This window comes from Centrocercus urophasianus, unplaced genomic scaffold (genome assembly GCF_019232065.1).
Source record: "Centrocercus urophasianus isolate 14NV4802_14NV808 unplaced genomic scaffold, USGS_Curo_1.0 seq_15, whole genome shotgun sequence".
Lineage (NCBI taxonomy): Eukaryota > Metazoa > Chordata > Aves > Galliformes > Phasianidae > Centrocercus > Centrocercus urophasianus.
The window spans coordinates 11,860,775-11,873,110 of NW_024884697.1; the positions used below are offsets into that span (position 1 = coordinate 11,860,775).

A 12,336-nucleotide genomic window follows, 5' to 3' on the forward strand; every position below is an offset into this window, starting at 1 on the left:
CCGCGCTGCCGGCGGCGGTGGCGGTGGTGGCGCGGCGCCGCGGAAGCCCGGCGGAGGGGCTGCTCGGCTCTCGCACGCAGCGGCGGAGCGCGTCGCGTCGAGAGGAGTGAGCGGGGCGGAGGAGGAGGAGGAGGAAGGGGAGGGGGGAGCTTCTCGGCGAGGATGCCCGGAGCGGCTGCAGGGACGGCGGCGACGGGAGCGGGCTCGGCGGGAGCGGCAGCAGCGGGGATGCTCCCGGCTCAGGAGGCGGCCAAGATCTACCACACCAACTACGTGCGGAACTCGCGGGCCATCGGCGTGCTCTGGGCCATCTTCACCATCTGCTTTGCCATCGTCAACGTGGTGTGCTTCATCCAGCCCTACTGGATCGGAGACGGCGTGGACACGCCGCAGGCGGGCTACTTCGGGCTCTTCCACTACTGCATCGGCAACGGCTTCAGCCGGGAACTCACCTGCCGGGGCAGCTTCACGGACTTCTCCAGCCTGCCCTCGGGAGCGTTCAAAGCCGCCTCCTTCTTCATCGGGCTCTCGATGATGCTCATCATCGCCTGCATCGTCTGCTTCATCCTCTTCTTCTTCTGCAACACGGCCACCGTCTACAAGATCTGTGCCTGGATGCAGCTGACCTCGGGTGAGTGGGGCAGCGGCCCCGGCCCGGGGGCTCCACGCCGCCCGTCGCGGTCCGGGACTCGCGGCGGGGCGGTGGATCCGGGCTGGAAGGGCGGGCGGGCGGCTCTGACCCCGACCCTGCCCCGTGGCCCCGGGCGGCCCCTCGGCCCCGGCCTGCCCGCAGCGCTGCCGGCCCCGTGCTCCGGCGCTTGGTCTGCTGCTGAGGTCGGGAGAAAATGGAAGTGGCAGCGGCGGGTGGGGGTGGCTGAGCGCGGTGGGGTTAACGCCGGGCTCGGGACGGAGCGAGAGCTCGGGGTGAGGCTGGAATTGGAGTCCGCGTGCCTGAGGTTGGGGTTGGATCCTGCCCCCCCCATTTACGAGGCTTGCGTCTCTCTATACATCCAGAGTGTGCGGAAATCTCATCTCCTTTGCTAGTCGCCTGACTTCGTTTGACTTTCCCCATCACATCCAGAGTCTCCCTGAGGAAAGCGCATGATAAAAAGGAGAGGGAACACCAGGACATCCCTTCTCGCATCTTCAACACTGCTTTCATTCTGAGTCGGTGGGGATGTGGCAGTTTGTGTGCAGTGGGAAGGCAGAGAGGGAGGATGGAATGGTCTCTGGAGTTGGGATAGCAATAAAATCGGTTTCAGTGAGATAGGAAAGATCAATTCTTGATTAATTTGGGGGAGAAAAAAGTGTAAAGTCAAAGTATCCCTTCTGCTTGTCTTCCTGATAGATTCCTGAAAAGGAGAAGTTCAGGGGTTGCTGTTAGGAAGGCAGAGCAAAATGTCTCCCGAATGGGCTCACACTCACTTTTCAGTCCCCCAAACTGACCTATATTCGTTTCATTTTCTGAGCAATAATTGTTCTGAGTCGTTTCCTGAACAGCTTCTTGCCACCTAGTTCATGAGGCTTAGTGGAAATTTCTGGTTTGTGTGAGACAGCTTTATCCATCTCTCTCTGTTTCTACGTGTGTTCTATGTATTTTATGCTCTTCTTGTTATTTGAGTTTCTGTGCAGTTTCTTGTCACCTGGGGAATGATCCGCAGACACTTGAGATCAGTAAATTTTCTCTCCCTGCCAGTGAGATTGAGATTGGGTTCCTCTTCTCTGCATTGGGAATCCTATGTGATGTTGGTGGCTACTTTGTCTGTTCAGTAACACTCATCCCAATACAGTGTTGTTAATTGCACGTAGTCATGTCAGTTGGCTGCAGGCAGAGCAAAGTGTTCCATCTTTGCACCACTGAATGTCTCCTCTGCTCTGTTAAGGACTTTTGCTTTCAGCTACTGCTCCACCTGTAAAAGATAGCACGAATATATACTGGTTTGGTGCATCCTCAGCCTCTTCTGTTTGTGTACTGTATGCAGTAGGACAGCACAATTTCCAGCTATCTTATACTTACTGACATTAGGGATAACTGTATTTTACTTACAGGGTTCTACTTTTCTATGCCACTAGAAGCTAGTATAGAGTAGATAAAAATTAATCTGATTTATTTACTGTATTTCTGCACAGGTGAATAACAATGTTTAGAAACCACTGCATGTAGCTGGCGTGAAGTCCATCCAGGGTACACCATGATGCATGTATTCAGATGGGACACTGATGATATGTTTTAAGGCAAAACGACATGCTTTTGCCTCATAGTCTCTGAAGCTGGTAGATGTGCTGTTGGCATTAAAAGTCAATAAAAGGACTTTTAGATCAGTAGCAGAATCATTTTTCAGACTACTGAAATCCAAAATTTAAATATTAGGGGAATGCCTTTAAAGCCACGTGATTATTGGCCATCATTCCCGGTTCTTATGGGAATGCCTTGGAAGAACTGTAATGATAGTGGCTATTCATAGAGAATTATTTTGTTGTTTGCTGAATGTTGTAATTTAATTTAGCATTGGCCTGACTGTTCTGTGTTACACCAAAGAAGTTTCCTCGAAAGGAGAGAAAATCTGCATTGGTTTGGGCACTTCCTTTGGAGAAGAAAGCTATGCAATTAAGACATGGGTATGACATGGAACAAAATGTGCAGCACAAGGGAATTTTAATGAGTTCTGATAGCTTTCCTATAAGCTATCTGATTGGCTTTTGTTATTGTTTTACTGTTTTGGGAATGTAAGTAAGTAGCAAAGCAAGCTTTAGATGCTTATTTCACAGGTAACGATATAGTAATGTCAATTACCTGTGTATGGCATATGCATTGCACAGAAACAAAACTGAGTCTGAAGTAGTAAAATAAACAAGTGGATGGGAGTGGCTTTCATTTTGCTTGCTATTTTGTACCTTAGTAGTATTAATATTCAGTTAGACCATGTAGTAATACTTCATGAAATTTAAGTCTCCCTATAAGTTCTTTTTCAACATGGGGTCGTGCTTCATTTAGGGTTACAAATAATAGCTTAGGATCATATTTCTTTAAAAGAAACATTTTGATCACATTTGCAACTGTGTGAGTCATTGTGAATCGTCAGCATGATATAGCTCTTGTTTTGAAGAGGTGGTTTTTTAATTAAGGAAAAGATGCACAGTGTCTTGGGCACGTGCATTCTGAATCCTTGTCTTCATTTTATCATATCTATACATGATTAAGCAGAAAAATCCAAGAATAAAAGGAATTTCCTATGTGTATGTGAGGACAACATACATTAGACTCCTTAATGCTTTTACCATTGCTTGTATTGTTTTATTTTGCTCTATGTGCTTAATGCTGTCAGGGTACACAATACATCATCTGTTTGATGGATGAGAAACTGGTTGCAAGATTGTACCCAGAGAGTATTGGTCAGTGGCTCAGTGTCTGGATGGAGATCAGTGACAGTGATTTCCCTCAGAGGTCAGTACTGGGACGGAAGCACTTTATTATCTTCATCAGTAACATTGAGAGTTGGATCTAGTGCATCCTCAGCAAGTTTGCAGGTAACACCAAGTGTGGGTGCAGTCAGCATGCCCAGGGAATGGGATGCCATCCACAAAGACCTAGACAGGCTCAGGTGAGGTTCATGAGGTTCAACAAAACCAAGTGCAAGGTCTTGCACCTGGGTTTTGGCAACCCCCACTATGAATGCAAGCTGGGGGATGAAGGAATAGAGCACAGAGAGTCCGGCGGAGGGCCACAAAGATGATAAAGGCCTGGAGCACCTCTCTTATGGGAAAGGCTGAGTGGCCTGGGTCTGTTCAGCATGGGGAAAAGAAGACTCAGACAGATCAATGTCTATAAACATCTAAGATGTGGCAGGCAAAGTGATGAGGCCAGACTCTTTTTCAGTGCTGTGTGGCAATAGGACAAGGGGAAACTGAAGCACAGGAAGTTCTGCACAAATGTGTAAGAACTTCTTCATAGTGGGGGTGACAGAGCACTGGAACAGGCTGCCCAGAGAGGTTGTGGAGTCTCCTTCTATGGAGATGTTCAAGAGCCAACTCGATGCCTACCTGTGCAACCTGGTGTAGGGCTTTGGCAGGGGGGTTGGACTCCATTATCTGTAGAGGTTCCTTCCAACCCCCACAGTTCTCTGATTCTCTAGCCCCCCCTTCTGACATTTCAGAATCATACATTCTTGTATGTATGTTTACCTAATTTGAGCAGCTGTGTGAACAAAGGCACTTAGTGAAGGTGTTAGAGATGAAGTATTATTGCTTTTTAATACCTGGCATCTAAAGCTTGCAAGGAAACTCACAAATAAAGACATTTATTAAGATTCTTTCCTATGGAAGTTAAACAAGCGCTTCAGTTCTCCTGTGATTTTTTTTATTAGACATTTTTCATTACTTTTTTCTTTGCTATAAAGTTGCAAGTTACAGAAAAGGTAAAAGCAGGCAAAACAAAAGAAAGGCATATAAATGTTCCATGGATGAATAGGACAATAGCAGTGTGTATGTTTTTCAGTGGATACCTAAGTCTAAGATTGAACAAAGCAACTTAGAGCACGTGTCCCAAGGCAAACCACTGGCCTGCCTAGTCCAGTGTCTTCTCTCACAGTTAGACAACTATAAGTGCTACAAACGTGCAAGGGCATAAGAAACTAATTTTTCGTCACGGTGCTCTACCTTCCTCCAGCACCTGAGTTCAGGGATTTCCTGAGCCAAAGCCTTAGCATTTCAAAGCTCTTGGTGGAATTTCTTTCTTATGATTTATCACCTAATCATTTTTTGAACTCATCTAACTCCTTGGCTCATGTATTGAAAGAGGCAGTGAACAGTGGGTCCCCAAGCACTTTCCCAGCGCCTTTCCTAATTAGACTGTTGTTGTCTTCCCTCAGTTACCTGTTTATGAGACCTGCAGAATCTTTAGCTGATTAGTCTTTGGGTTGTACCATTCCTTTGTTCCTGATTGCTGCCCTTGCCTGTGCCATTTCCAGCCTGCGTTGTCCACCTTTTTTGAAGGTGGTGGAACCAGAACTACATGCAGCATTCAAGACAGAAAAAAACATCCATTTATTCAATGCCATAATAATATTCTCTCTTTCATTCTCTGATCCTCTCCTAGTAATTCCTAATTCTTGCTTTTGCACTGCAAGTGAGCAGTGGGCTGATGTTTTCATAGAACTGCCTATTATAACCCCAAGATCTCATTCCTGAAGTGGTAATAGTCACCTTGGAGCACATCATTTTGTGAGGTTAGGTATTTTCCCCTTGAAGAAATGATCTCATATTTATTTATCTACACTAAATTTAATTTGTCTTTTTATTGCCTAGTCACTCAATATTGAAAAGTCTTTCTTCATAGTCAGCCTCTATCTTAGCTCACCTGAATGGTTATCAGCAGCAAACTTTGTCACCTCTCTGTTTACTCTGCTTTCTAGCTCATTTATAAATGAGTGAACAGCTCCCAGGTTCCAGCACGGATCCCTGCAGGACTCCACCATTGACCTCTCTCCACTCTGAAAATTGACAGTATTCTCCTACCATCTGTTTCCAATTATTTCTCCTTACAAGGACATTTATTTTTATCCTCTGGGAGTTTCATTTTTTTAAGACCTGTGAATGACAGATTTATCAAAACCCAAGCGGACTTTGTTAGCCACATTTCCACAATGTGAGTGTTTTGGCATCTTCACAGAACTCTAATTTTGCAAAACCTGACTTAAAATAGCTGCATTGGTTCTGCCTTGCTTGCTTTGGACATAATCTGTTGTCCTTCATAGTTGTTACTAACTTGCATGGTGTGGATATCAGGCTTTCCACACTTCCCAGATTTTCCCAGGAACTCCTTTTGAAAGTGATTTCATATTACCCAATTTTCAGTTCTTAGGAGCCAAAGCAGACATAGGAGAGAGGTTACATGCCACAATTAAAAGTCCATTTAAAACGGTGTTGTTCACAATGAAAAGGTGAAGTTCTTCATGGCAGCTGTGTTGATTGTTTGCCTTTCTACTTGAAAGAAGTCTGCAGGACAAGGAGACTTATGTAAGAGTCTTAAAAGTCTTGACCTTGAAGCACTCAGAGCCTTTGTTAATGCTGTCTTTTGGATGTTGTTATAGGGGTGAATTGTGGAAGGCTGGAAGAACCCAGCCTCATGCCAGGACATAGGCAGGGTGCCTCGGGGAGTCAGACAATGGTGTTGTTTGCAGCCCAGAATTCTTAAGTATCCTTATCAATTTGTTAGAACAGAAATGTGTATTAACTGTTGCTGAAGTTTTCAGATGGCACATAGTTGTTTAATAAATAATAGCAAGTGTAGCTAGACATTCAGATATCACAATGAACTGGGCTTGCTTGAACAACCCATATTTTAAAATACCAAATGCAGCATAAAACTTCTTTAAAATATGGGGAGCATCCTACTTATAGAAGACCATATTATGAAAAACAGCTATTTAGAAGAGGGACTGGGGGCTGTGGTAGATGAGCATCTGAGTAGAGCTCTCACTGCATTGCTGCACTCATGAGATCCAATTTGATACCTGAATGTGAGTGCAAAAAAAAAAAAAAGGTTTTCTGTCGCCCACCATGTTGCCCAAGCACACTCTGTCTGGTTCCAACATCATTCCCTTTCATGTATAGAGTCAGAAAGATTTCAAGATAGATTTAAGTAAATGAAAGAAGAGCTGAAGGGGTGAGTGTTCTTGCTATTCAAAAAAAAGATTAAAAATTGACAGATTATGGTGTATGAGGACCCACAGGAGGAGATCTCAAGTAGTACATTGTTCCTTAATTTGACAAATGCTGTGTTTGAAATCTGAAGTTCAGAATGTTTGCATTAGCCATGAGGCATATGGCTTTGTAACTTAAGCTTCATTTGTAAGTTATCTTTACAGGGTGTTGGTTTTTTTTTTTACCAGTTAAGTCTTTAGATAGTATTGAGCACCTCTTTCTAAGAGATGTGGTTTAACTTAGCAGAAGCAAAGTACCTCGTGAGGCACAGTACTGAGTACTTCTTAGCATTAATTTAATATTCTTATGTCAGACCAGTGGTCCTTAACCACCATATCTGCACACCTCTGTTTCCATGGGGCTCTTCTTCTGTAAAAAGAGGGATGCGTGTGAAGGTTGAGAGAGGAAAGCAAGCCCAGGAACATCAGCAGGCTTTGAACTGAGCTTCAGCATTTATGCTGACCCACCAGGTGATCTGACTGAGGTTATTTAGAGATCATGAGCAGCCATGGGTGCCAGAACTTTGGCAGAAAATTCTGGCAGATTACTGATGGGTTTGATGATAGTGAAGATATCCTACATCGTGGGAAAATAGGGTGCTGGAGCTGTGTGAGCAGGCATGGAGCAGGGAATCAGCTGTGGTGCTTGGCTTGCCAACAGATGGACTGTTTCATCAAGCCTATAAGGACATCTGCAGTTCAAGTGGGCCTGGTGTGTAGCCTTTTTTCTCTCAGAGGGAATTCATGCTGCCATTAAGATCTTCCATCTGTTCAGCTCCAGAGGTAACCTTCTTGTTAGGCTTGGGCTTTCCTGTATTGGCCTGGGCATTACTCCTGTTCTGAGGTGAGCTGGACAATTCTTTGTGTCGTTTGGAAAGGTGAAAAACTGAGGGTTGGATTGGAAAGTTGTGGGTGAAAACTGTGATGTGGCTGTGCAGCCTGCTGAGTTCCATTCTGCAGAAACATTTTATGAGTTCCATGCTTTGGCTATAAAAACAGAGGTAAAACTGCGTTCTGTGAACAGTAGAACTGAGAGAAAAATGTTCTGGCTCAGTTTCTCCTTTGCATCCCTAACAGTTATTTCTTTCCCCAAATACCCTATATTCACAGCATCACCAGTTTTCTCCTACATCCCATCATCCCCTTCCTCTGAGAATATCAGTTCTATTTTTGTAGTTGAGCTCTCAGATTTCTCAGAGGCTCTTTACCTGTATAGCTGGCAAGGACACAGTATGTCCTACAGCTGGCTGAAAGATATTTGTGTGTTGATTTGAAGTCCTCGAGCTGCCACTTGGCTTTCTTAAACTCTCCCTGTCTTTCTGCTAGTGGAAATTTGGGATCCTCTCCACTTCCCCCCAGTACCAGTTTTTTCACAGAATGTGCAGAAGTTGTGCATCTTGGAGATGTCTACCATCCGTCAAATTGGGCTGAAATTGGTCATCACACTCAAAATCACACATCCACATCAGTCTTAATCCTATAGAGAACATGGGTAAAATGTATCATCTAAGAAGTGTATATCATTTATTTGTATGAGTGATTTGAGAATTTGATAGCAAAGCTTGATTTTGAGAGATAACGGCGTTTTGGGAACGGAGAAGAGATATGTTTTGTTTTAGAGTGTAATAAAAATTTCAGCATCTTTTAACTGTCCCAAAGTGCCTTTTATGAACATCCTGGGGGTTGTGGTCCACTGCCTGAGAAACAATAAGATAACAGAACAGTAAAATATAAAAGGAAATGTGTGAAGTTATCCTGGCAATTTGAGGACAAATTCCATTTCATCAGAAGAAAAAGAAAAAAAAAAAAAAAAAAGATACATAAGAGAAGAGAAAGAAACCAGAGGAGAATTTAAAAAAGGAGAATTTTACTTCTTGAAATCAGGTGAGCTGAGAACTTAGATACTGTTGGGGAAAAAGAAATGGGAATGAAGTTTTTAGAAGCAACTGGTGTTGGCCCAGCTCTCCTTGCTTGCAGCAGAGGGGCTTCACTGGTGTGGAATAAGGCTGCTGCTTAGTTTTTTCTGTAATTCCTTCTAGAAGTTTAATGAAGAAAATTGCTATACAGAAAATGAAGCAAGAATGAGGAGATACATGTATTATCAGTAGCAGGAGACATAGTATAAAACAAGGGTAGGCTTTCAAACACTGAAGTTCTTTTACCTTTTCAAAAGTGAACCTTTCCAGCACTGTTGTGTAAGCAGCATCAGCTTTGATCTTGCAAACATAAAGACAGCAAACATATCAGGATAGAAAATCTGTGGCGTGATCAGGCAGTGTGGTCTCAGTATTTGAAAACTAACAGGATCCAGCTGCAAGGAGTGGCAGGGTCACAGCAGCAATGCATCACAAAGGGAAAAATAAAAGCATTTTTGCTCAGAAATGTGAAATGAAAAAAATACGTGCATGAGCAGAGAGCCCAAAAAGCCTGAAGAATTTGATAATATCAGTTGCTATCAGCATTGTTAAAAATGCAGTGGCAGCATGACAGAGTGGATAGCTAGAATATGCATTACTGTGTGGAACAGTGTGCAAATCCCAATTACTAAGAGAGAATTATGGCTGGAATCCTTAAGAAGGGGAATATAATAGACTTTAAGATCCATCTCCTCTAAGAAAGATATTATCCATTTTCACACCGGCATTCAGAGGTACAGAAAACTTGAAATAAGCTGGCCTTGAAATGAGAAGGTCATACGTACTGGGGGAAAAGGTTCCTTTATTTTCTCCTTGAGAAGCCAGATGCAAATTCATGAATTTCATTGATTTTAAAAGGTAGCTGATGGCCTCTGTGGAGAGCCTCTTTGACACAAGCACATCATGTGCTATTTCAGAGAATATTATTCAATCAAGTAATTGAGACTGCATCAGAGGGAGAGAGCTACAGAATAAACGGTTTAAAATAAATTATTGCAGACAGTTGATGAGGTGTCACACATTCCTCTCCTTATTTTTCTAGTTACCTTTCAGAAAGGAAAAGTTTATAGGGAAGAAAGATAAGATGTGCTGTGCTTACAAGGTCAAATATGGACATTCTGAGTTGAGATGTTTAGAAGCTGCTGTTTGTGAAACCATGGGAATTTTTTTTTGCTTCCTGTTGCAAGTCAAAAGTCATGTCATTTCCTATAGAAGTTCACTGAATAAGGTCAGTAATTTCATGTGAGTGATGTGCCTTGGATTGCTGTCCTTGGCTGTGTTCAGCCATGGTCTTACAATACTTCGTCATGACAAACTTTGTGCCGCAGCAGCATGAATAAGATAGAGCAAGGCCTCATAAGATCAGGGAAGATTTCAGTGGAGAAGGGAGGAGAGCCAGAGCTGTGTGTTCTCCTGCTGCCCACCCTCCACTCTGCCTCTGCAGGAACAGGGTGCTGGCCTGCCTGCAGTAAAGCCAACACGTCTCAAACTCCTTTATAACACACAGTCTCTTGATGTAAGCAAGAGGAGGCCTGGAGAGGTTGTTTTCCAACAGCCCAGATGACAGCATGTGAGCTTGAAGCATCTGCATGTGATCCTTTTGGACTCGTGGAGATTAACAGCCTTCCAAGTGAAGCTCCACTGTGTGTGGGTATCTCCTCAGCTTGCTGGAATCCAGCAGAGGCACACCATGGCTGTGCCCACACAGGCAAATTAAGCATGTCCAGTGCCAGCCCCTGGTGCAGCCTCAGCTGGTGCAATGGCCAGTGGCCATCTATTTCGTATTTTTACCTAATAAAGCTAGGTCGCCCACCTGAAACTGCCTCTTGGGAGCCATTCTTGGAGTGTCCTAACAGTTTTTGGGAAGAGTTAGCTGGAACACACAAAAATCATTGCTTGGCACATGCTGGGGACAATTCTTTGCAATGTAATACCATGGACACTTGAGTTTTGATGCCTGGGAATATTCCCTGGCACCGCTTAATTCATCCACATAGACATAGCCAATACATAGCAAAATCTCAAAATGAGGATCTCCAGAATTAATTTTGTGCAGGGAACTGAAGGTAGCATGGAATTTATTACTTTAATTTAAATCAGTTTGTAACTGCAGCTCAGTGCCATAGTATTCATTTCTGACTTTCATTATTTAAATTTATAACAAAAAAATGTAGATGAAAAATTTGCATTAAGTGCAGCTGGCTTGGTAAGTCCTCCCTGAAAATGAAAGATTCTTGTAAGCTTTGGCAGGAGCAAAAAGTTATTCAAAATGGTGTGGGAGTGAGCCACGAAAGTGTTTGACCTAGAGAGTGGGAAAATGTGACATATGAGCCCAAAAATCATTAATGAACCTTCTTTCTGATGTAGACTCTGTGCTTCAAAACCAGATTTTTCCCAGGTATCTAAAGCTTGATTAACAGTCTCTGAACATCGCATTATAAGACTGCTGCGTGCTGAGGCTTTACTTCAGAGACATTCAGTGTAGCTTCCCAAACAGTTAATTCAGAGTTTTAAGAATAATTCCATGAGAGAAGTATTAGACTTTCCGTGACAGTAAAATTACTCATCCTTGTAGCTTTATGTTCCTCTAAAGAAAGTTAATTACTACTTGGTTGCTGTGCCTTTCTATTTAGCCTTCCTATTACTGATGAAGGAAAATTAGAACATTAGTAAAGAAAAATCTTGAAATTGCAGTTCATGGTCATTAGACAAGAAAAATACAGTTTTGCATTAGGCATCTAGGAGTTTTGCTGTAGATACTGCATAACCTGGACTATTGAAAAAGACTTTATGCCCTTTTTCTAAGTAATTCCATTCATATCAGACATTTGCTATTTGTTGGTGTGGCGTCACCAGCTGTGTACCAGCACAAATTCCCAAGCTGATACATCACCAGTTGTCCAGCATATGTCTGCATGGTTCTGTACAAGGACAGGTTGGAACGACACATAGACCTTCAGGAGAGGGGAGACAGCAGTGGCATGGACTCGGTAGTGCAGAAGGACAGGCCATGCAGCTGAGGGCAAATAAAAATGAGTGAAGAGAGAACCTGAGTGTATCAGCTCACCAAAGGATGACAGTGAGGTTCCAGCGTAGCACAGAGGATATATCTGATCCTGGGATTTATTTCATGAACTGTTTCCAGTTGACTTCGGGCAGTGCTAGTGAGGGACTGCAATGTGGGATTCTGGCAAAACATGTCCAGTTCTGTCGGAAAGGTCAATAGCTGCAACAAGGCTGAGCAGGACAGTTAGGAGAACAGAGACATTTCTTGCAAGGAAAAACTAGGAAAAGTTGGTGTCCTTAGTGTAGAAAGAGAAATGTTGAGAAAAGGTCCATGTCTTCTATCTGAAATCATATCAGAGGTTTAATAAACAAGAGGAAGGCAAAAGGACAGCTTAAGCTGGTGGTTTTCAATTTTATTTGATTTGTGGATTCCTAAACTTTTTCCAGAGATGGTACTGCATACCCTGTAGCATTGTTAGAGTAAATTACATTCTATTAGGTCTGTTTTGCTTCATTACATTTTAAAATTCTCTTAGAAGTAGTTTATATACCCCTCCTGACTTCATGGACCATAGATTGAAAAATAATGATTTTAAACTTGTGGCTAATGGCGGGACAAGAACAAATGGATATAACCTAGATATAAATCACTTCAGCCTGGAAATTAAAAGGAAGTCTCTAATTACTCGAGCATCAAGGCTCTGCAACAACTT

General features: G+C 43.2%; 1 protein-coding gene across 2 annotated transcripts in view; it reads left to right on the forward strand.

Moving 5' to 3' along the window:
• Nucleotides 1–162: 162 nt before the first annotated feature.
• The window catches only part of LHFPL3 (LHFPL tetraspan subfamily member 3), a 236,452-nt gene continuing 224,278 nt past the window's right edge, over nt 163–12,336 (forward strand). For both annotated transcript variants that reach the window (XM_042816365.1, XM_042816364.1), the window contains exon 1: nt 163–631. In XM_042816365.1, the coding sequence (XP_042672299.1) occupies nt 163–631 (469 nt within the window). The remainder of the gene's footprint in view (nt 632–12,336) is intronic.